General features: G+C 41.3%; 1 protein-coding gene across 4 annotated transcripts in view; it reads left to right on the top strand.

Moving 5' to 3' along the window:
- Positions 1-19,953, top strand: part of nolc1 (nucleolar and coiled-body phosphoprotein 1) — a 42,967-nt gene extending 23,014 nt beyond the window's left edge. Inside the window, exons 9-14 of one of the 4 annotated variants that reach the window (XM_059946751.1) lie at positions 9,229-9,333; positions 10,248-10,970; positions 13,979-14,076; positions 14,260-14,292; positions 15,814-15,900; positions 19,377-19,953. In XM_059946751.1, the coding sequence (XP_059802734.1) occupies positions 9,229-9,333; positions 10,248-10,970; positions 13,979-14,076; positions 14,260-14,292; positions 15,814-15,900; positions 19,377-19,535 (1,205 nt within the window). In that variant the 3' untranslated portion in view covers positions 19,536-19,953. The remainder of the gene's footprint in view (positions 1-9,228; positions 9,334-10,247; positions 10,971-13,978; positions 14,077-14,259; positions 14,293-15,813; positions 15,901-19,376) is intronic. The other 3 variants (XM_059946753.1, XM_059946752.1, XM_059946755.1) reach the window with 3 other exon arrangements.
- Positions 19,954-21,484: the final 1,531 nt, after the last annotated feature.

The raw sequence follows: 21,484 nt of genomic DNA, 5'->3' as shown, positions 1-21,484 counted from the left end.
TGGGTTCTCAAACACAACAAAATCTGCCAATGTTTTGAGCCCAGATAAAGGGTCTCGGCCTGAAGCATCGAGTTTTTACTCTGCTTCATACATGCTGCCTGGCTTGCTGAGTTTCTACAGCATTTTGAGTGTTGCTAAGTATGTGTTTTGCTGTGGGGAAAGAATGGTGTATGCATGTTCTGATAATGTGACTAATCTGCTTATTTTCCTGTTAGTGAGCCACCTTGTTCTTTAGAGTGGTACAGCATGGAAACAGGCCCTTTGGCCCAACCAGTCCATTCCAACCACAGCATCATCTCTGCCAGTGTTTCCTACGTTCAGCCCATAACCCTCCAACTCCCTCCCCTCCATGTACTTATCCAAATGCTTCTTATGTGTTGCAGTTGTACCCATCTCTTTTTTTTAACAGTTCTTCTAAAACTGAAGCATATGGCCTTGGTATTCTCCAAATGCTGGGGTATAGTAAAGATCTAGGCTTCAGGAATTGTGAGGTGGTGTTGCTTTTCAGTTGAGATGTTGCCACGGTTCAGTTTGCTCCATCAGGTTGTTGTGAAAGGTTGATAATATTATTTAATACTTAATACTTTATTGTCACCAACAATTGATACTAGAGCGTACAATCATCGCAGCGATATTTGATTCTCTGCGCTTTGCGCTCCCTGAAGTACAAATCAAATGAAATATAATAAAAATTTAAATTATAAATCATAATTAGAAAATAGAAAACGGAAAGTAAGGTAGTGCAAGTCCAGATATTTGGAAGGTACGGCCCAGATCCGGGTCAGGATCTGTTCAGCAATCTTATCACATTTGGAAAAAAGCTGTTCCCAAATCTGGCCTTATGAATCTTCATGCTCCTGGATCTTCTCCCGGAGGGAAGAGGGACAAAAAGTGTGTTGGCTGGGTGGGTCGTGTCCTTGATTATCCTGTCAGCACTGCTCTGACAGCGTGTGGTGTAAAGTGAGTTCAAAGAAAATAATAGGGGCTACAAAGGAGGGGGCCCAGGGGAAGTATCCAAGAATGATTCTGGAATGAATGGGTTAATGTAATAGCAGTGTTTGATGGATTTAAGCCTGTAGTCACTGGAGTTTAGAAGAAAGAGGAAGAATCTGGTTGAAACCTATTGAATATTGAATGTTTAGCTAGAGTGGACATGGAGAGGATGTTTTTAATAGTGGGAAAGTTTTGGACCAGAAGACACATATTAAAAAGCCATGCAGAAGGAATTTCTTTATTCAGAGGGTGGTGAATCTATGGAATTCATTGCCATAGATGACTTTGGAGGCCAAGTCATTGAGTATGTTTAAAGCAGAGGTTGATAGGTTCTTGGTTAATAAGGGTGTCAAATGTTACAGGGAGATTGGGGTTCAGAGGGAAAATAAATCAGCCATGAGCAGACTTGATGGGCCTGTGTCTTATGGGAAAATGAGTCAGTTATCCTAAATGGCTATCCTTCATTCAAAAGAAAACACATTAATCAGGTCATTGTGGGAATTTGTGTTTGTCAATCATGTTTTGCATATTATGACTAACAGCACTTCAGAAAATACTTGAGTTGTAAAGTTTTTGAGCTCTGTGAAAGGTGTTCCTTATGTGTTAAGTTCATTTTACACATTTATCAGCAAGCTGGTTGATGACTGTATACCATAGAGAGCAATCCAGGTGTTCCTAAATGGAAGCCGTGGCTGGAGTGGGAGAACTACTCCCTACTGAAGTCTCGGACTGCAGCATTCAAATCTGGTGACCCTGACCGTTACTAGATACTGAAGTAAGATTTCAATAAAGATGTAATGGATACCATGGTTGGGTCCCAAACCATGTTAGTTGTGGCAGGGCTTGCATACTGTAACAGCCTACAAGCCTTCTCAATGAGAACGTATTTTCTGCAGGTTTTGTACAGAAGGGGATTGGAATATCACCACACACAGCCTCCAGTGCACCTGTACCCACAGACATCATTACAGTTTCCTAGAAAGCAACTGCCCTGGCCATGTCCTTAGATCCTATACGATAAGCTGGGGGCTATTTGCAGATATTTTTAGCCTTTCCCTGTTTCAGTCTAATACATTATCCTGAAGTAAGCTGGCTTCACATAGTTGGCAGACTTCAGGACATTGGAGGTATTTCCAGGTCCACAAGTAAATGAAGCTCCCACCTGCTTTAAGAAGACAGTTATCATCCCAGTACCTTAGGAAAGCATGGTAATGTGTCTTAATGATTACTTCCCAATAGCTCTGACATCCGCCATCATTAAGTACTCCGAGAAGCTGGTCTTGGGACTCGTTAACTCCAGCCTGTAAGGCAATTTCAAGCCACTTCAGTTTGCTTACCACTAATGCCATCTCCCTGGTCTATACTCATCTCTAGAGGATCTAAATAGTAAAGACACCTGTGTTGAACTATTGTTTGTAGATTACATATTGGCCTTCAGTACTAAGTTTCAAGCAAACTCATCTCCAAACTCCTCGACCTGAGACTCAATACTCCCTTTGCAACTGGATCTTTGACTTCCGGCCCAGCGTTCTGCAGTCAATAAGGATAGGCAGCAAAACATCTCCTTTGATTGTTCTCAGCACTAGTGTCCCACAAGGCTGCATCCTCAGCCTATTTACTCGCTATACCTCATGACTGCATGGCCCAGGTTCTGCTCTAACTCTACAAGTTTGCAGATGACATCACCATAGTGCACCATGTCCCAAATAACCATGAGTCAGTGTATAGGTGGCAGATAGAGGACTTAGTAATTTTATGTCTTGAAGACACGACTGCACAAGTGTGTGGATGTCAGCAAGTTTGAACAGCGGGAAGAATTTAGAAGGAAGACACCTTTATAGAGCGGGCGACAGAGTAGGAGGGCTTTGGCTTAACGGCTTACACGTTAATGGGTCGAGGCAGGGTGAGTTACTTGTGAAGAATAGAAACAGGAAGTATGTGTGTGAGGCCCCTCCCCAGATGGCCACATCTGCACCAGGTGCATCGAGCTGCAGCTCCTTAGAGACTGGGTTAGGAAACTGGAGATGCATCTCAATGACCTTTGCCTGATCAGGGAGAGTGAGGAGGTGACAGACAGGAGCTGTAGGCAAGTAGTCACACTGAGGCCTTGGGAGACAGATAAGTAGGTAACAGTCAGGAGAGGGAAGGGCAGGAGTCAAATACTAGAGAGTACCCCTCCGGGCTGTCCCCCTTAACAATAAGTACTTCTGATTGAGTACTGTTGGGGTGGGGGGATGGAATGGCCTGCCTGGCAGAAACAACAGTGGCCGTGCCTCTGGCACAGAGTCTGGCCCTGTGGCTCAGAAGAGTAGAGAAAGGAAGAGGATGCCAGCATTGACAGGGGACTCTATAGTTAGGGCGTCAGACAGGCGATTCTGTGGACGCAGGGAAGAAACACGGTTGGTAGTTTGTCTCCCAGGTGCCAGGGTTCGGGATGTTTCTGATTGCGTCCACAATATCCTGTGGTGGAAGGGAGAACAGCCAGAGGTCGTGGTACATATTGGTACCAACGACATAGGTAGGAAAAGGGAGGAGGTCATGAAAACAGACTACAGGGAGTTAGGAAGGAAATTAACAAGCAGGACCTCAAAGGTAGTAATCTCGGGATTGCTGCCTGTGCCATGTGACAGAGAATGTAGGAATAGAATGAGGTGGAGGATAAATGCATGGCTGAGGGATTGGAGCAGGGGGCAGGGATTCAGATTTCTGGATCTTTGGGACCTCTTCTGGGGCAGGAGAGACCTGTACAAAAAGGACTGGTTGCACTTGAACCTGAGGGGGACCAATATCCTGGCAGGGAGGTTTGCCAAGGCTATTGGGGAGAGTTTAAACTAGAATTGCTGTGGGGTGGGAACCGAACTGAAGAGATGGAGGAAGGGGCTTTTGGCTCACAAATAGAGGAAACTTGTAGACAGTGTGAGAGGGAGGATAGGCAGGTGATAGAGAAGGGATGCACTCAAACCGATGGTTTGAGATGTATCTGTTTTAATGCAAGAAGCATTATGAACAAAGCCGATGAGCTTAGAGCATGGATCAGTATTTGGAGTTATGATATTGTGGCCATTTGGATGGCTTAGGAGCAGTTACTTAGATTGCCAGGCTTTAGATGTTTCAGAAAGGACAGGAAGGGAGGCAAAAGAGGTGAGGGTGTGGCACTGCTGATCAGAGATAGTGTCATGGCTGCAGAAAAGGAGGAAGTTATGGAGGGATTGTCCATGGAGTCTCTCTGGGTGGAACTTAGGAACAGGTAAGGGTCAATAACTCTACTGGGTGTTTTTATAGGCTGCCCAATAGTAATAGGGACATTAAGGAACAGATAGGGAGACAGATTCTGGGAAGGTGTAACAATAATAGGGTGGGCGATTAATTTCCCAAATATTGATTGGCCTCTCCCTAGAGCAAGGAGTTTAGATGGGGTGGAGTTTGTTAGGTGTGTTCAGGAAGGTTTCTTGACACAATATGTAGATAAGCCTACAAGATCCGGTATTGAGAAATGAACCAGGTCCAGTATTAGATCTCTCAGTGGGAGAGCATCTTGGAGACAGTGATCACAATTCTATCACCTTTACCATAGCATTGTAGAGGGATAGGAATAGACAAGTTAGGAAAGTGTCTAATTGAAGCAAGGGGAAATATGAGGCTATCAGTCAGGAACTTGTAAGCATAAGTTGCGAACAGAGGTTCTTAAGGTAATGTACGATAGAAATGTGGCAAATGTTCAGGGGATATTTGCTTGGTGTTCTGCATAAGTACCTTCCAGTGAGATGGAAAGAATGGTAGAGTACAGGAACCATGGTGTACAAAGGCTGTCATAAATGTAGTCAAGAAGAAAAGAAAAGCTTATGTAAGGTTTAAAAAAAACTAGGTAATGATAAAGATCTAGAAGATTATCAGACTAACAGGAAGGAGTTTAGGAATGAAATTAGGTGAGCCAGAAGGGGCCATGAGAAGGCCTCGGTAGGCAGGATTAAGGAAAACCCCAAGACATGCTATGAATATGTGAAGAGCAAGAGGATAAGACATCAGAGAACAGGACCAGTCAAGTGTGACAGTAGAAAAGTGTGTATGGAACAGGAGGAGACAGCAGAAGCAGAGGCATTTAATTAATACTTCGCTTCGGTATTCACTACGGAAAAGGATCTTGGCATTTGTAGGGATGGCTTGCAGCAGACTGAAAAGCTTGAGCATGTATATATCTAGAAAGAGGATGTGCTGGAGCTTTTAGAAAGCATCAAGTTGGATAAGTCACTGGAACTGGACGAGATGTACCCCAGGCTACTGTGCAAGGTGAGGGAGGAGTTTGCTGAGCCTCTAGCAATGATCTTTGCATCATTAATGGGGATGGGAGAGGTTCTGGAGGATTGGAGGGTTGCAGATGTTGGTCCCTTATTCAAGCAAGGGAGTAGAGATAGCCCAGGAAATTATGGACCAGTGAGTACTTCAGTGGTTTGTAAGTTGATGGAAAATATCCTGAGAGGCAGGATTTATGAACATTTGGAGAGGCATAATATGATTAGGAATAGTAGCATGGCTTTGTCAAAGGCAGGTCAAGTCTTACGAGCCTGATTGAATTTTTTGAGTAACTAAACATACTGATGAAGATAGAGCAGTAGATGTAGTGTTTATGGATTTCAGCAAGGCATTTAATAAGGTACCCCATGAAAGGCTTATTGAGACAGTAAGGAGGCATGGGATCCAAGGGGACCTTGCTTTGTGGATCCAGAATTGGCTTTGTCCACGGTAGGCAAAGAGTGGTTGTAGACGGGTCATATTCTGCATGGAGGTCAGTCACCAGTGGTGTGCCTGAGGGATCTGTTCTGGACCACTTCTCTTAGTGATTTTTATTAATGACCTGGATGAGGAAGTGGAGGGTTGGGTTAGTAAATTTGCTGATGACACAAAGGTTGGGAGTGCTGTGGGTAGTGCGGTGGGCTGTCAGAGGTTACAGCGGCACATCATAGGATGCCGAACTGGACTGAGAAGAGGCAGATGGCATTCAACCCAGATAAGTGTGAGATGGTTCATTTTGGTAGGTCAAATATAATGGCAGAATATAGTATTAATGGTAAGACTCTTGGCAGTGTGGAGGATCAGAGGGATTTTGGGGTCCGAGTCCATAGGACACTCAAAGCTGCTATGCAGGTTGATTCTGTGGTTAAGAAGGCATATGGTGCATTGGCTTTCAACCTTGTGATTGAGTTTAAGAGCCAAGAGGTAATATTGCAGGTATATAGGACCTGGTCAGACTCTACTTAAAGTACTGTGCTCAGTCCTGGTCGCCTCACTACAGGAAGGGTGTGGACACCATAGAAAGGGTGCAGGGAGATTTACAAGGGTGTTGCCTGGATTGGGGAGTATTCCTTATGAGAATGAGTGAACTTGGCGTTTTCTCCTTGGAGAGACAGGATGAGAAGTGTATAAGATGATGAGAGGCATCGATTGTGTGGATAGTCAGAGGCTTTTTCCCAGGGCTGAAACGGCTAACACAAGAGGGCACAGTTTTAAGGTGCATGGAAGTAGGTACAGAGGAGGTTTCAGGTAAGTTTTCTATGCAGAGAGTGGTGAGTGCGTGGAATGGGCTACCTGCGATGGTGATGGAGGCGGATATGATAGGGTCTTTTAAGAGCCTTCTGGATAGGTACACAGAGCTTAGAAAACTGGAGGGCAATGGGTAACCCTAGGTAATTTCTATAGTAAGTACATGTTCGGTCCAGCATTGTGGGCCAAACGGCCTATATTGTGCTGTAGGTTTTCTATGTTAAGAATGGTGGTTGTTTTATGTAATGGTTTGAGAGCTGCAAGATTCTGGGAGTGAACGTCCCCCGTAGCCTGTCCTAATCGAACCACATTGATGCCATGGCCAAGAAAGCTCACCAGCACCTCCACCTTTTTTGCAGATGAAGGGAATTTGCTGTGTCTCCGTTGACCCCCATGAATGCAAAAAACTGGCATAGCTCAGTGCATCACAGAAACCTAGTCTTTTCTGTAATAAAGTAGGCTCTTTCTATGTTTCTTGCTGACTTAATAAAGGAGCCAGCATACTCAAAGATCCTCATCCATCCTGGACTTATTTCTTTTCTCCCACCAACCCTAATAGGGCAGGAAATTGAAAAGCATGAACCACATACCACCAGGTGTTTCAAGGAAGCAGTTTCATGGGTTTGGCAAATGTGACAAGACACAGATTATGAATAAGTTCATTAAACATTTATTTACAAACAGTGGAACATTCAATCAAGCATCTAAGCCACCCCCATGTTACAAAATCTACGATACTAAACATTCAGTAATGCTTCAAACTCAACAGGTACCTCATTAAGTCTTCCCAAATTGCACAATTGTAAGAGCAAACATTCAACAAACCAACACTTAAAATGCACGTGGGCCCTCCTATATCTGTGTCATACTTTACCAGTGGTTCTTCAGCACTGGACATGACCTCAATATGAAGATGAATGCCTGGACACAAAGATTCCCTGAGGCACCTAAAACTGGACACTGGTGCCATGGCACAATGGGAAAGAGCTGCTGCATCCTTCGAATGGGCCATTGATTACCGGCGTGCCAGAAACGGTTTTCGACCAACTAGTAATCTAAACCTTCACATTACTCCAGGGTCGTTGTTGATCCCACCCCATTATTCATCTGTTTCGTGGTATGATGAGATAGACTCTTGACCTGAATCTACCTTGTATCTTATGGTCTACCTGCACTGCACTTCTCTAACTGTTAAGTTTATTCTGCATCCTGTTATTTTACCTTGTACTACCTCAATACACAGTTACCTGTATCTGCAAGACAAGCTTTTCACTGTATCTTGGTACATGTGACAATAATGAACCAATTTAAGAACGTTTCATTTTTTCACCAATGATTGCAAGGCTGGAGTTGTATATGAAGAAAACAGTTTGGAAGATTTTTTGAGGAATGTTTGTACTTCACGAAGTGACCATAGCTTTGTGAACAGTGAAAGAGCTTAAACAGTTTTTAAATATATACACCTCTGCAAAGTGTTTCTGATGTGTAATGGTGTTTTAGCAGTGCTGCTGTTAGCAGGTAGTATTGAAGCAAAAACAACTTGTATTAACTCAATATATGTATATACGATCAAGGAGATCTGTGATGGTCAAGCACTCCTTACTGCAAGCTATGTACCAGAACTAGAATATGTTTAAAACTGGCAGATTGTGAACATTAGGACACTAACATTTCTGTTTTGTTTGAATCAGACTGGTAACTGGGGACAGAAGAAGTGCATTATTGAAAAGCCTACCAAGAAGTGTGATTCTTGGTTTAAATAAATTAGGGGCCAAATGTAGATTAAGAGAGGGAGAACTATGGAGACTTCCCAAATTGTCATGTCGTTTAAACAAAAGACATTGGTAGCAGAATGCAAGATCTCACTTGAGTTGTTCAGTCTGTGAGACAGTAAATAATGAGGATCAATTCATTCTGCCAAAGAAATGTTTGTTTGTTTAGAGATAAGTACAGAACAGGCCTTTCTGGCCCAACGAGCTGCATTGCCTAAGAACCCACCTATATATAACCCTAGCCTAATCGCAGAACAATTTACAGTGACCAATTAACCAACTTACCTGCATATCTTTGGACTATCAGAGGAAACTGGAGCATCCAGAGAACTCCCAAATGGTTCACAGAGAGGAATGTACAAGCTCCTTGCTGATGCCGGAATTGGACTCCAAAATCCAACACCCCAAGCAGTAGTAGCATTGTGCTAGCCACTACGTTAACTGTGGCGCCCATATGTTTAGGGTTAAACCATGAAATTAAGTTACAAGCAGTAAGGTAGCTCACAAGATGGGAGATAAAAGGTGTATTAACATATGGAAGCAGGTGAGAGAGAGCACAAGTAACACTACACAGCAAGGGAAAAATAGATTGCATCACAGTCTCCAAGGGGATCCTGTACATCATGGTTTCAAGAAACTGATTAAGATTTCAATTATTTAATCAGCTGTGGTTATAATTTGGATACTGGTGGTACTTCTGTTGACACAAATTCTTTGTATTAGATAAAAATAAGAATCTTGAAAATACAAAAGCCTACAACTGGCAAAATGACAAATCTTATAGTTGGTATATTCTAAATAAGTTAAGTGTACTGGCTGAACTGTCTACTCTGGACTCTACTGTACTCTATCCTCCTGTCATGCTGTGTTTTAGAACATGAGATTTAAAAAATTACACTCTGACTCTCTACTTTCCTCCTAACAGCAACAATTGCACAGGCAAAAACTGGCCACATGCCAGCCAAAAAAGCTGCTGCTGCTCAGAAACCTACAGCCAAGAAAGCTTCTTCCAGCTCAGATAGTGAGTCCGGTAAGAGAATGTGGAAAAATCTGTTCTCCCAAAGGGGGAGGAGGTGCAAGTCATCGTTGTTTCTGGTGTGCAAGTGTTCCCTTTGGGAAATGAATCACTTTGGAAAAGAGTTTGCTGGCAACACTTATAGCTTATACAGCACCTAACCATTCACCAACCACCCCAACATTCTGGTTAAATGTTCCTTGTTGGGGTTTAAGCTGTGGTTTCTGTCCACTGTGCAAAAAGTAGTTCATTCATTTGAATTGGGAGGACAGCCACAAGAGAGAGGGTATCTTTAAAGGAAATACATATTACTTTAGTCGAGTTGATTTTAATCTTTAATGTTCACATTTTATATTATTTAGCTGACATATAGTAACTTTTGATTGCCATGGACTTTAAGAAACTTTTACTAGCTATCAGTACATTTAGTCCTCTCATGGGCAGAGCTTATCTTGCCATTTTGCTTGGGGAGGCACTAGGCAACAGCTGGGTGGCAGCAGATCACCGGGGGATAGCCACAGTTCATACTTGTGTCAATGGCAAACTGCTGGTAAGAAGTTCTTTTATTTGTGGGTGTTAGTGTTGGCTTGGTACTGGTACCATAGTCTTGATTCAGTAGGTTGTGGGTTCAAGCTATTCTCTAAGACCGTGTATGATTTCATTTGATGGTGAAGTGCTTTTCTTTCTCAATGCACTATGTAATGATATGACAGTTTGCAAGACAAGCCTTATACTGTACCTCTACATGTTACGATAAAAAACTAATTCCAATTCTGAGTGCTGGTTTTGCTGCATGACTGACAGAACACAGCAGGAAGAAAATGGATTGACTTTTAACACTTTTTGGTTCAGAGATAGACAGCTGACGTTGAATGTGATTATAAGTCTTTGTTACTGAAAGAATAATAATAGCAATCTCTAATGTTTAGACTCTGATAGTTCTGAAGAGGAGGCCAAATCAAATCCTGCATTGAAAACTGCTGCAAACCCCCTGCAGAAAACAGCCACAGCCCAAGCGAAGAAACCAGAGAGCAGCTCGGACTCTGACTCAGACAGTTCCAATGATTCTGACGAGAAGAGCAAGACTGCTGTGGCCACCAAACCAGCTGGCAAAGCCATTGCTGCACCTGGGAAACCAATGAAGCAACTCACTTCAGCAACTAAGGTGGCTGCAGCAGCTGAAGAAAGCAGTTCAGATTCAGAAGACTCCAGCAGTGAGGAAGAGGCTAAAACTCCAGCTAAAGCTCCAATCCGGGTGACAGCCAAATCTGCAGCTGTGACAGCAAAAACCAATTCACTGGCAGCAGCAGGAAAAGCTAAACCCTCGGTGGTGAAGAAAGATGAAAGCAGCAGTTCTGAAGAAACTTCCAGTGATGATGAGCCTCAGTCAAAAACACCAGTGGCCCAAGTAAAAAAAGTAAAAGCCACTTCTACTCCAGTGGCTGCGAACTCTGCAGCCAAGAAAGCTGAAAGCAGCAGCAGCTCAGATAGTTCTGAGTCAGATTCAGAGGAGGAGAAGCCAAAAGGTAGGCCAACTGTTCCCAATGATGTGAAAACACCCACCATAGTCCCTGCAAAGAAGACAGCAGAGACCAGCTCTGAAGAAGACTCTTCTGACGACGATGAGGAGGAGAACACCAAGTCAGTAAATGGTGAGCTTTATACCTGTATAGTCTTTTTTTATATCAATTGGGTAAAATGGAAAGTTGGTGCTTGACACGTCAAGGTGAAGCTGGGGCACAAAATCTGGCTTTGCTCCATTTGGGTAGTTCTAAAGATGGGCTACAGCATTAGGTTAAAACTAGAAAAAATGTTCAAGGAGTTCAGTAAATTTATTGTCAAAGTACATATGTCACAATACACAAACCTGGGATTCATTTTTTGCAGGCATACTCAGTAAATACGAAGTGATGCAATAGAATCAATAAAAGATCACACCCAACACAACAGACAAACTACTCTTGCAAAAGACAATGAAATGCAGGCTCTTCTGTTTGAGGGCATTGGTGTTCCCATGATATAACCAGTCAATATACTCTCCACTGCACAGTTACAGAAGTTTGTCAAAGTTTCGGATGACATGTACAATCTTCTAAGAAGTAGACACACTGCTGTGCATCTTTTTTAATGCTCTTACATGCTGGACCCAGAACAGATCCTCTCAAATGATAACATGGAATTTAGGATTGCTGACTTCTTCCTCCTATAGTCAATAATCAGCTGCTTGATGATCTTGTCATTGAGTGAGAGGTTATTGTTGTGACACCACTTGGCCAGATTATCAATCTGCCTCCCGTATGCTGATTTGTTACCACCTTTGATTTGGCCAACAACAGAGGTGTTGTCAGCAAATTTGAATATGGCATTGGAGCTGTGTTTAGCCTCAGTCATAAGTTTAAATGACGGTGACATTTAAATGGATCAATACTGTGAATTGTGAGTGTGATTTGCCCATCTTCTTCTGTGCATGTTTTCCGGACTGGTTTCTAGGGAAACACAAAAACAGATCATGCTAAAGCTGCAGATTAACTACAGCTTTGAGAGGGGCTCCCAATCTTTTTTATGTCTAGATCCCTACCATCAACCAAGTGGTCCATGGACCCTACATTGGGAACCCCTCCCTAGCTTTTGGTTCTGATAACTATATTACTAGAGGAACTGTATTGGAGAGGATACAAAGGAGATTTATGAAGACACTGCTGGATTTGGGGGCTTTTTGCTATGTAGAAAGTTTAATTAATCTGAGTTATTTTTTGATCAATGGATGCTGTTGATCATATGGGGAATCCTTTAAATTAATCTAATGGGGAGCTATTGTGCTAGTGTACAAATTATTTTCTGTGCAGTTACTGACAGGGTTACAGCACTCTGTTTTGTGGAGCTGATTTGAGGACTTCAATTACTGTATTCTGCTAATATTCAGTAGGTTTCAATAGGTACTTTTAATGTATGCAATATATATCCTGAAATTCTTCTTCACATCCATGAAAACAGAGGGGTGCCCCAAAGAATGGATGACAGTTAGGTGTTAGAACCCCAATGTCCTCCCCTTCCCCACCAGCAAAACAGCATCTGCACCCTTGACTGAGCACTCAAACATGCAGAAAAGCATCAATAAAGACACAGACTTGCAGTACCCCAAAGACTACTCATTCACCTGGTAATTCAATATACCTCTCTCTCCCTCCCTCCATCCCCCTTGGGAAAAGAGTTGTCCCCGTTTCACAGCGAGAGGGGAGACAGAACAAAACAACTCACTGATTTATGGTGTTAAAAGTCTGTTACGTTGCTTTTTCTGAGCACTGTGTCAGCTTGCTGCTTTCAATCTTCCTTGTACTCCCATGTTACATCAGGCAGCGGCACCCACCTGCCTCCAGAGCCACAAAAATCCGGCACCCTGAAGGCGTGCTAGTCTTCCAGGCCATGTTCTTGACATATTGAAAGGCAACCGACATGAGGCCCTGAGCGTGGGTCCCATTTCCACAAAGAACCGAAGTCAGCATGTAACTCCAGGTCAGGGCCTTCAGAAGAGCTCTGAAAAGGGAAAACGAGATCAAAGATCTAAAGAAATTCTCTACTTTGTTTTCTTCAAAATTCATAAAATTGAACACCATTTTGGTGCAATCCACACACAAGGATAGGAGGAGTTTAAAGGGCTTTGAACCAATCCTGGGTGTATATGACAAACATACTGAGCACACTTCCCTCTCAGCAAATAATAAAGATGTGACAACCTTTAAAGTATTTTAGACTAGAGTTTCAATGTATTTATATTGCAAGTGTTCCGACTTACAACACTTACAAATTGCAACAATAAGCACAGAATAGAAGTCAGTAGTTCATTGTTTTAAACCGCTATCCCATTGTATGCAACATAAAAGATTTTCCTTGTACTGTGTTATATTCTTAAAAGGATGTGATTTTTTTTCAGTTTTATTCTAAATACTCTTATTACAAAGAAGATGTTTAAAGTGCTGTATAGTTATCAGTCTGTATTTATTTAAAAAATAATCCTCAGAGCAATGGTTGGTCAGCACAGCTGTAGAAATAAAATTAGAGGGAACACTGCTGGGCCAACATAGTGTGGGTGAGTTGGTCCAAATGATCCTTATTTACCACCGCTAGTAGTAGTAGTATGATCATTTGAGTCAAGTGTGATGTTCTTCTAAGGGGTTGTTTATTGGTGGGTCCTCAGGTGGTTGTAAAGGCCAATCCAGGATCTACATATTCTGGTGCATTGTGAGCATGAGTAAGTGGTGACTGGTTAGTGGTTGGGTCTTCTGGTTGTTCAGTCCCCTTTCACAGCTGCTTGTTCTTTGCAGCACAGCGGAGGTCGTTCCTATGTAGCACAAATCCCCCTTGAGCAGATTTCCTCCAGGTGTTATATGTAATGTTGAATTTCTTCAAGCCAATTTTGATGTTATCTCTGAAGCATTTCCTTTGCCCAACAGGGGCTCACTGTCCTTGCTTCAACTGGGAGTAAAGGACCATTATTACGTTACTATCACTTACGTTTTTTAATAATAGTCTGACAGAAATACCATGGTCCAGTGAGCGTGTGCCATCTAAGCCGGTTGTGAATTATTGCCTCCTAGGTAAGAAATAGCTGTACATGGGTTTCTTACTTGTCTGTAATAGTTGTAATTGTATTTTTCCTCAGATACAGTAAATAGCAAAGCGAAGGCATCTTCAGGCAATGTGAATTTAGCAAGCCAGAAAGTGCAAAAAGCTCCAAACACAGTTCCAAAAGCAAAAAAGGTGAGGGCATGTTGAGAATATTTCATTTTGAAATTTTTCTTTGGAAGTAAAAATAGGTTTAATATGAGTTTAAAACGTGAATGGAGATCAGATTTTGAATAAAGAGACATCTGTTTGTTTTCTGTAGAAGTATTGGATTGAACCTATCATTCAATATAACGCTAATTTTATCACTGTTTTTAGAAAACCCAAACCAAGATAACGCCTGGAACTAAGGTTGGATTCCTTATGATTATGTATTTTGCCCCATTTGTTCGAGCATTATGTTTATCTGCCTTTTTAAAGGCTTGCACTTCCACTGGACTTAAGTACCTTGACTTAAAGGCTGCATCTTTTGCATTCTTCAAGAGAACATTTTTGCCTGCCAGCTTCTAGCAACGGAGTAGATGGAAAATGGAAATATGCACTGTTAAATTTCCATAACTTAAGGGGAGGGGACAACCATAACCAATGATAACATCATTGAGTGTAATTAGCTGTTGACTGCATGTTGACACTGTCGCCTCATTGGTTTGTTCAAATGTATTTCATATCCACATTCTGCAAGGCTGTCTGCTCGAGAGCATCTAACTTTTTGTTTTACGTCATATCCATAACATTACTTTTCTTCATGATTATTTAGGGGTTCCGGTGGGGAAATGCTCTCAGAAATACTTCATAAAGTAGCCACTGAGTATTTTTCTGCATGCTATCTTCTGCTACTGTAGCCCATCCACTTCAAAGTTCGACATGTTCGTTCAGAATGCTGTTCTGCACACTATTGTATGGTTATTTGAGTTACTGTAACCCCCCCTGTCAGCTTGAACCAGTCTGGCCATTCTCCTCTGACCTCTCATTAACATGGCATTAACGCCCACAGCACTGACACTCACTGGATGTTTTATGTTTTTTTGCATCATTCTCTGTAAACTCTCCAGACTATCGTGCTTGAAAATCCCAGGCAATCAGCAGTTTGAGAAACTCAAACCACTTTTATCTGTCACCAACAATCATGCCATGGTCAAAGTCACCTAGATCATATTTCTTCCCCATTCTGATGTTTGGGGTGAACAAGAACTCTTGACCCTGTCTGCATGTTTTTGTGCATTGAATTGCTGCCACATGTTTGACTGATTAGATATTGGCATGACCAAGCAGGTGTAGCTAATAAAGTGGCCACTGTGTGTACATTCTGCTATAACATTCACAGATCTGAGGTTACTGTGTTATACCTTTACCAGCTAAAACTGCATCTTCAGAACCGAATAGTATCAAATAGCAAAAAGACTGAAGTAAATGGTGACAGCTACAATCTCTGTAGTTCCTTTTTGCAAATGTACTTAATCAGTTGAGTAATTGTAAGTGATGGATGCAGCCATTTTGTCTTGAAGTATTTGATTTCAGTGTGTAGATATGATTTGTCGTGCATAATTTTGTGCCTATGAAAAATATTTAATGAGCAGGAATCTTCAGTGAATTATCTTTTCCTCTTACTTGCCTTGTCACATGTAGCATTGGCTTTCCAGTAGAATGCAGTTGAGTCAAAATGTTTTGCCTTAATTTGCAGAGTTAGTATTAAGGAATCATTACAGTGTGGCTGGTGAAAATTGCTGTCACAGTTTAATACAGCACTAAACTGCAGCTTCTTGTGATGATGGGAAGAGTGGGTGGATGATTTCCTTACTTGCTTACCCTTAAGTGTAAAATGTGTATTGTGTTAATATGCTTTGTTCCCTATTTTTCTTTTGTATAAACAAGCCTCAACCTAATACTCCTTTCCGTAGAGTAAGAGAAGATGACGTTGAAATTGATCCACGGTTTTCAAATAACTCATTTGCTGCGAAGGTAAGTTTGTATTGGGGCTGTACTTTGAAAGCTCCATATTTAAAGTTATAATTTACTGCTAGTCATAGCACTGAAGCTTGATAAGTTAAGGATTACTAATCTGAAAATGCTAGCTCATTATTGTCACATCAGAAATATTCAAGATTCAAGTTTAATTTATCACACGTACATCAAAACATGCAGTGAAATGCATCATTTACATTAGAACTGTACACCCCTGAGGGTGTGCTGGGGGCAGCCCACAAGTGTCACCACGCATTCCAGCACCAACATAGCAATATAGATCAAGTGTGACAGGGACGCTACCAGATTGTATTCTGCTTCACTGATCTCTTTTGGGAAACAGATCTGGGAGTTTTTACGTGCTGATTGTGACTGTGGTGAACTTTCTCCCTGAAATATTGCCCACAAGGCTCTTGATGCCAGGACAGTTGATGGAGAAGAATAATTACCTGTCTTGTCACACACTGAATGAACAGAAAAAAACAACTGAGCAACATTAACATTTTCCCCAATGAAATTGTAGTGTGTGGTTCAAAAATTAATATATTTGTGGAAAATTTTCATTCGTGGCTGTGTATCTTCATTGTGTTCTGGAGTCTAGAAGAGTGAGAGGAGATTTGACAGTAAGATTCTGAGGACCTTGAGAGAATGGATTTGGAGGGATTTTTCCTCGTGTGTGAAAATTCAAGGATCTCTTTTTGAAAATAAAGCATCACCACCGATACTGAGTCCTCCCTGAGGGCATTGAAGCAGAGGATAGCACTGTCACACCAGCTTAACACTTTACAGTGGCGGCGATTTGGGTTTAGCTCCTGCTGTCTATAGGGATTTTTTTGTTTTTCATTCTCCCCATGACTGTCTGTGTTTCCTTTGGTTAGTGAGCTGTGGGCTTGCTATGTTGGCAGCAGAAATATGGCGACACTTGTGGAATACACCCTGCACAAAATTAGACTGCTGGTGCAAATGACATATTGCTATGTTTTGATGGACATGTGACTATTAATGAATCTAATTTTTGAACATTTTTAAAGCAGAGATGAGTAGATTCAAGGTAATGCAGAATTGAGAGGCTGAGTGGCCTAATCCTAGTCATAGTTCCTAACTACCTATACCTTTTTGGTAGATGATAAATGCAGTGACAAAGTTTGGGAACCCCTGGTCAAAATTTCTGTTACTGTGAATAGCTAAGCGAGTAAAAGATGACCTGATTTCCAAAAGGCATAAAATTAAAGATGACACATTTCGTTAATAATTTAAGCAAGATTACTTTTTTATTTCCATCTTTTACAGTTTCAAAATAAACAAAAAAGGAAAAGGGCCCGAGGCAAAAGTTTGGGTACCCTGAGTGCTCAGTACTTAGTAACACCCCCTTTAGCAAGTATCACAGCTTGTAATCGCTTTCTGTAGCCAGCTAAGAGTCAATTCTTGTTTGGGGGATTTTCGTCCATTCTTCCTTGCAAAAGACTTCTAGTTCTATGAGATTCTTGGGCCGTCTTGTATGCACTGCTCTTTTGAGGTCTATCCACAAATTTTCAATGACATTTAGGTCAGGGGTCTGTGAGGGCCATTGCAAAACTTTCAGCTTGCTCCTCTTGAGGTAGCCCATTGTGGATTTTCAGGTGAGTTTAGGATCATTATCCTGTTGTAAAAGCCATCCTCTTTTCATCTTCAGCTTTTTTCCAAACGGCGTGATGTTTGCTTCCAGAATCTGCTGGTGTTTAATTGAATTCATTCTTCCCTCTACCAGTGAAGTGTACCCCGTGCCACTGGCTGCAACACTAAGTCCAAAGCATGATCAATCCACCCTCATGCTTAACAATTGGAGAGGTGTTCTTTTCATGAAATTCTGCACCCTTTTTTCTCCAAACATACCTTTGCTCATTGCGGCCAAAAAGTTCTATTTTAACTTCATCAGTCCACAGGACTTATTTCCAAAATGCAGCAGACTTGTTTAGGTGTTCCTTTGCAAACTTCTGACGCTGGATTTTGTGGTGAGGACACAGGAAAGGTTTTCTTCTGATGACTTCCATGAAGATCATATTTGTGCAGGTGTCGCTGCACAGTAGAACAGTGCACCACCACTCCAGAGTCTGCTAAATCTTTCTGAAGGTCTTTTGCAGTCTGATGGGGTTTTGATTTGCCTTTCTAGAAATCCTGCGAGCAGCTCCCTCGTAAAGTTTTCTTGGTCTTCCAGATGTCAACTTGACCTACACCGTTCCTATTAACTGCCAGTTCTTAATTACATTACGAACTGAGGAAACGGCTACCTGAAAACGCTTTGCTTTCTTGTAGCCTTCTGCTTTGTGGGCATCATTTATTTTTAATTTTCAGAGTGCTAGGCATCTGCTTAGAGGAGCCCACGGCTGCTGGTTTTGTTGAGACAAGGTTTGAGGAGTCAGGGTATTTATAAAGCTTTGAAATTTGCATCATTTCCTAACGATGACAGTGAACAGGCCATAGCCTTAACAAGCTAATTAAGGTCTGAGACCTTGGTAAAAGTTATCTGAGAGCTCAAATCTCTTGGGGCGCCCAAACTTTTGCATGGTGCTCATTTCCTCCCCCCCCCCCCCCCCCCCCACCACTCAAATTGTACAAAAGAAAAATAATACAATAATACACTGATCTTGCTTAAAATGTTGAAAAGAATGTTTCATCTTTAACTTTATGACTTTTGGAGATCAGTTCATCTTCTCACTTAACTATACACAGTAATGGAAATTTTGATCGGGGTGCCCAAACTTTTGCATGTCACTGTACATCTTTTCACATAATATCTGAAAAGGCTAGATGCCCAGGTTACACAGGTGATTAATCTGCAGTGTGAAGATATGGTGATGAATGTAAGTGAGGGAATGGGGTCCTTAGATTTGCTAGGTGAGCATCCTGTGAATTTATTCCTACAATTAAATTAATTTACTTATATCCAATTTAAAATTTACCCATAATTTTAGAGTGCATACAAGTGCTGATCAACATGCTTCTGTGGGTTAGGGGCCTATCAAAACCTTAAAAGAAAGTTATTTGATTACTTTTAATGCTTTTTGCAAAGAGTCACTTTGTCGTTTTATCATTTCCTTTCAGTTACCTTATGTACTAGCCACTAGTGTCACTTTATGTATGTACAATCAGTCTATGGATATAGCTAATCTCAACAGCCACAGTCTAATAGATATTTGTACATTGTTTTATATTTATTATGTTTTTTTATCCTGCGTCAGATCCAGGGTAACAATCATTTTATTCTTTACACTCGTACTGAAGAATGACAAACAATCTTGAATCTTTCTCTCCTCAATATCTAACCTTGGTATCACTGACTAAGTTGTTGTGGTTTGAATAGTTTACCTGACTGAGCACATTGTACATCAGAGAACTGTAAAATCTGGACAGTATCGGGCATTTGAGGATTTGGAACTTTTTAAAAGCAGTCTTTGAATTCCTGCAGGACTTTCATTGGTCGTTTTTATTTACAGAGAGGGGCATCAGGAGACTGGGGTGAGAAAGCAAATCATGACTTAAAGTTCACAAGAGGCAAATCTTTCAGGCACGAGAAAACAAAGAAAAAACGTGGAAGCTATCGTGGTGGTTCCATTGCCATGACTGTGAACTCCATCAAATTTGACAGTGAATGAACATTCTAACTGCTTAACCCAATTAGTAGTCAACTTACAAAAGTCCATTTTTTTTAATATAAATGGTTTAACTCAAGAGTGTGTAGTTTCAGTACTTTTTTATGTTTGAAATCTCTAGTGAATTCTCTGGAAATGTATCATTCTTTCCAGGCCAAGTTGGTATTTAAAATAAATTGTTTTTGATTGAAATACATATTTAATGTAAAATATATCTAATGGAAAACTTGCAAATACACGCTAGAGATTTATCTTTTTTAAAAAAAAAGTTCTTGTATTTTAGTCCAGTTTGCGTATCAGCATTTCAATGTTTGTTCTGTATGAGATTCTATAAAAGCAACAATTATGGATGCTTCATAAGCAGCTCATTGAATAAAACATGTGAGTTAATTTTTTTTAATAAAACTATCTTCAGTTTTCATTCTTTGATTAATCTTTTGTATGACTTGCTTTCAAAACAAGAATTTCAAAAAATCAGCACATACATAACTGCACATTTCTGGTCGCCCTATTATAGGAAGGGTGTTGGTTTTGGAGAGTGTACAGAAGAGGTTTACCAGGATGCTACCTGGATTAGAGGGCATGTGCTGAGACATTGGATAAATGGGTTTTCTCTGGAGCAGCAGAAGCTGGGGGAGATCAGATAGAGGTTTATAAGATTATAAGAGGCATAGATAGAGTAGACAGACAGTATCTTTGTCCCAGGGTCAAAATGTCCCAGAAGGAATGCACTGACAGGGTTATTAAACGAGATGTGCAAGGCAAATTTTTTACAGATCGGTGGTTGCCAGGAATGTGCTGCCTGGGAGGATGGTCGAAGCAGGTATATTCAGGATTCTTAAAAAGGCATTTGGATGGGCTCTTCTGCCCCTTTGCACCACCCAGCAACTCTTTCTCCTCCTCCTCCTCTCCCCCCCCCCCCCCCCCCATTTAACCCTAACTTAATCATAGGACAATTTACAATGACTAGTTAACCTAACTGGTAGGTCTTTGGGGGGTGGGAGGGAACAGGCACCCTGCAAGGGGGGGGGGGTAATCAAAAAGTTTCCATTCAGCAGTTATGATCAAGAACTTACTGAGATTAGACAGTTGGACACATACATGAAGTGCAAAGGTTTAAATGCTTGCAAATAGAGCTAACATGGCTGGGACATCTTGGTCAGCATGGATCATTTGGGTCAAAGGGCATATTTCTGTGATGTATGATTATGACTTGATTGTGGAAGCAGCCAAGGGTGGGAGGGAAAAGTCAGGATTGTGGGGCCACTGGAGAAAAGTAGTGAAGGGTATGGCATTTGCCCATCGAGTACTGTAATGATCAGTGTTACCAATCTTCTGTGGAGTACTTAAAATTGCTTGATAATTTTAGTGTTTTGTTGATCTCTGCAAAGTCGCTGTAGTGAGTAACTGAGGTTTTCACTAAACCATTAGATCTTTGGTCATTGCTGATTCTTTGACATGTACTTTAATTTACTAGGAACCCAAAAATCTAATCTAAATTAGCAAAGAAATGGGAGTTTAAATTATTGTGGTTGATAGACACCATGGGCCTGTCTCTCTGCTGTATTGTTCTTAATAAATAGATATGCTTGAAAATATTAATTTTGTCTCTATGCAAAGCTCTATATAAATATATTCAATAACTACATTTAAATTAGAAACATAGAAAAACCTACACCCAATGTTGGCCCTTGGGCCCACAAAGCTGTGCCGAACATGTCCCTACCTTAGAACTACCTGGGCTTTACACATAGCCCTCTATTTTTCTAAGCTCCATATAGCCATCTAGCAATCTCTTAAAATTCCCTTTTTGCTGCCAGCAGCCCATTCCACACACTCACCACTCTCTGCGTTTTTAAAAAAAAACTTACCCTGACATCTCCTCTGTCTACTTCCAAGCACTTTAAAACTATGCCCTCTCATGCTAGCCAATTCAGCCCTGGGGAAAGGCC

Source organism: Hypanus sabinus, chromosome 21 (genome assembly GCF_030144855.1).
Source record: "Hypanus sabinus isolate sHypSab1 chromosome 21, sHypSab1.hap1, whole genome shotgun sequence".
NCBI classification, from domain to species: domain Eukaryota; kingdom Metazoa; phylum Chordata; class Chondrichthyes; order Myliobatiformes; family Dasyatidae; genus Hypanus; species Hypanus sabinus.
This window is presented reverse-complemented; position numbering and strand designations above follow the sequence as displayed.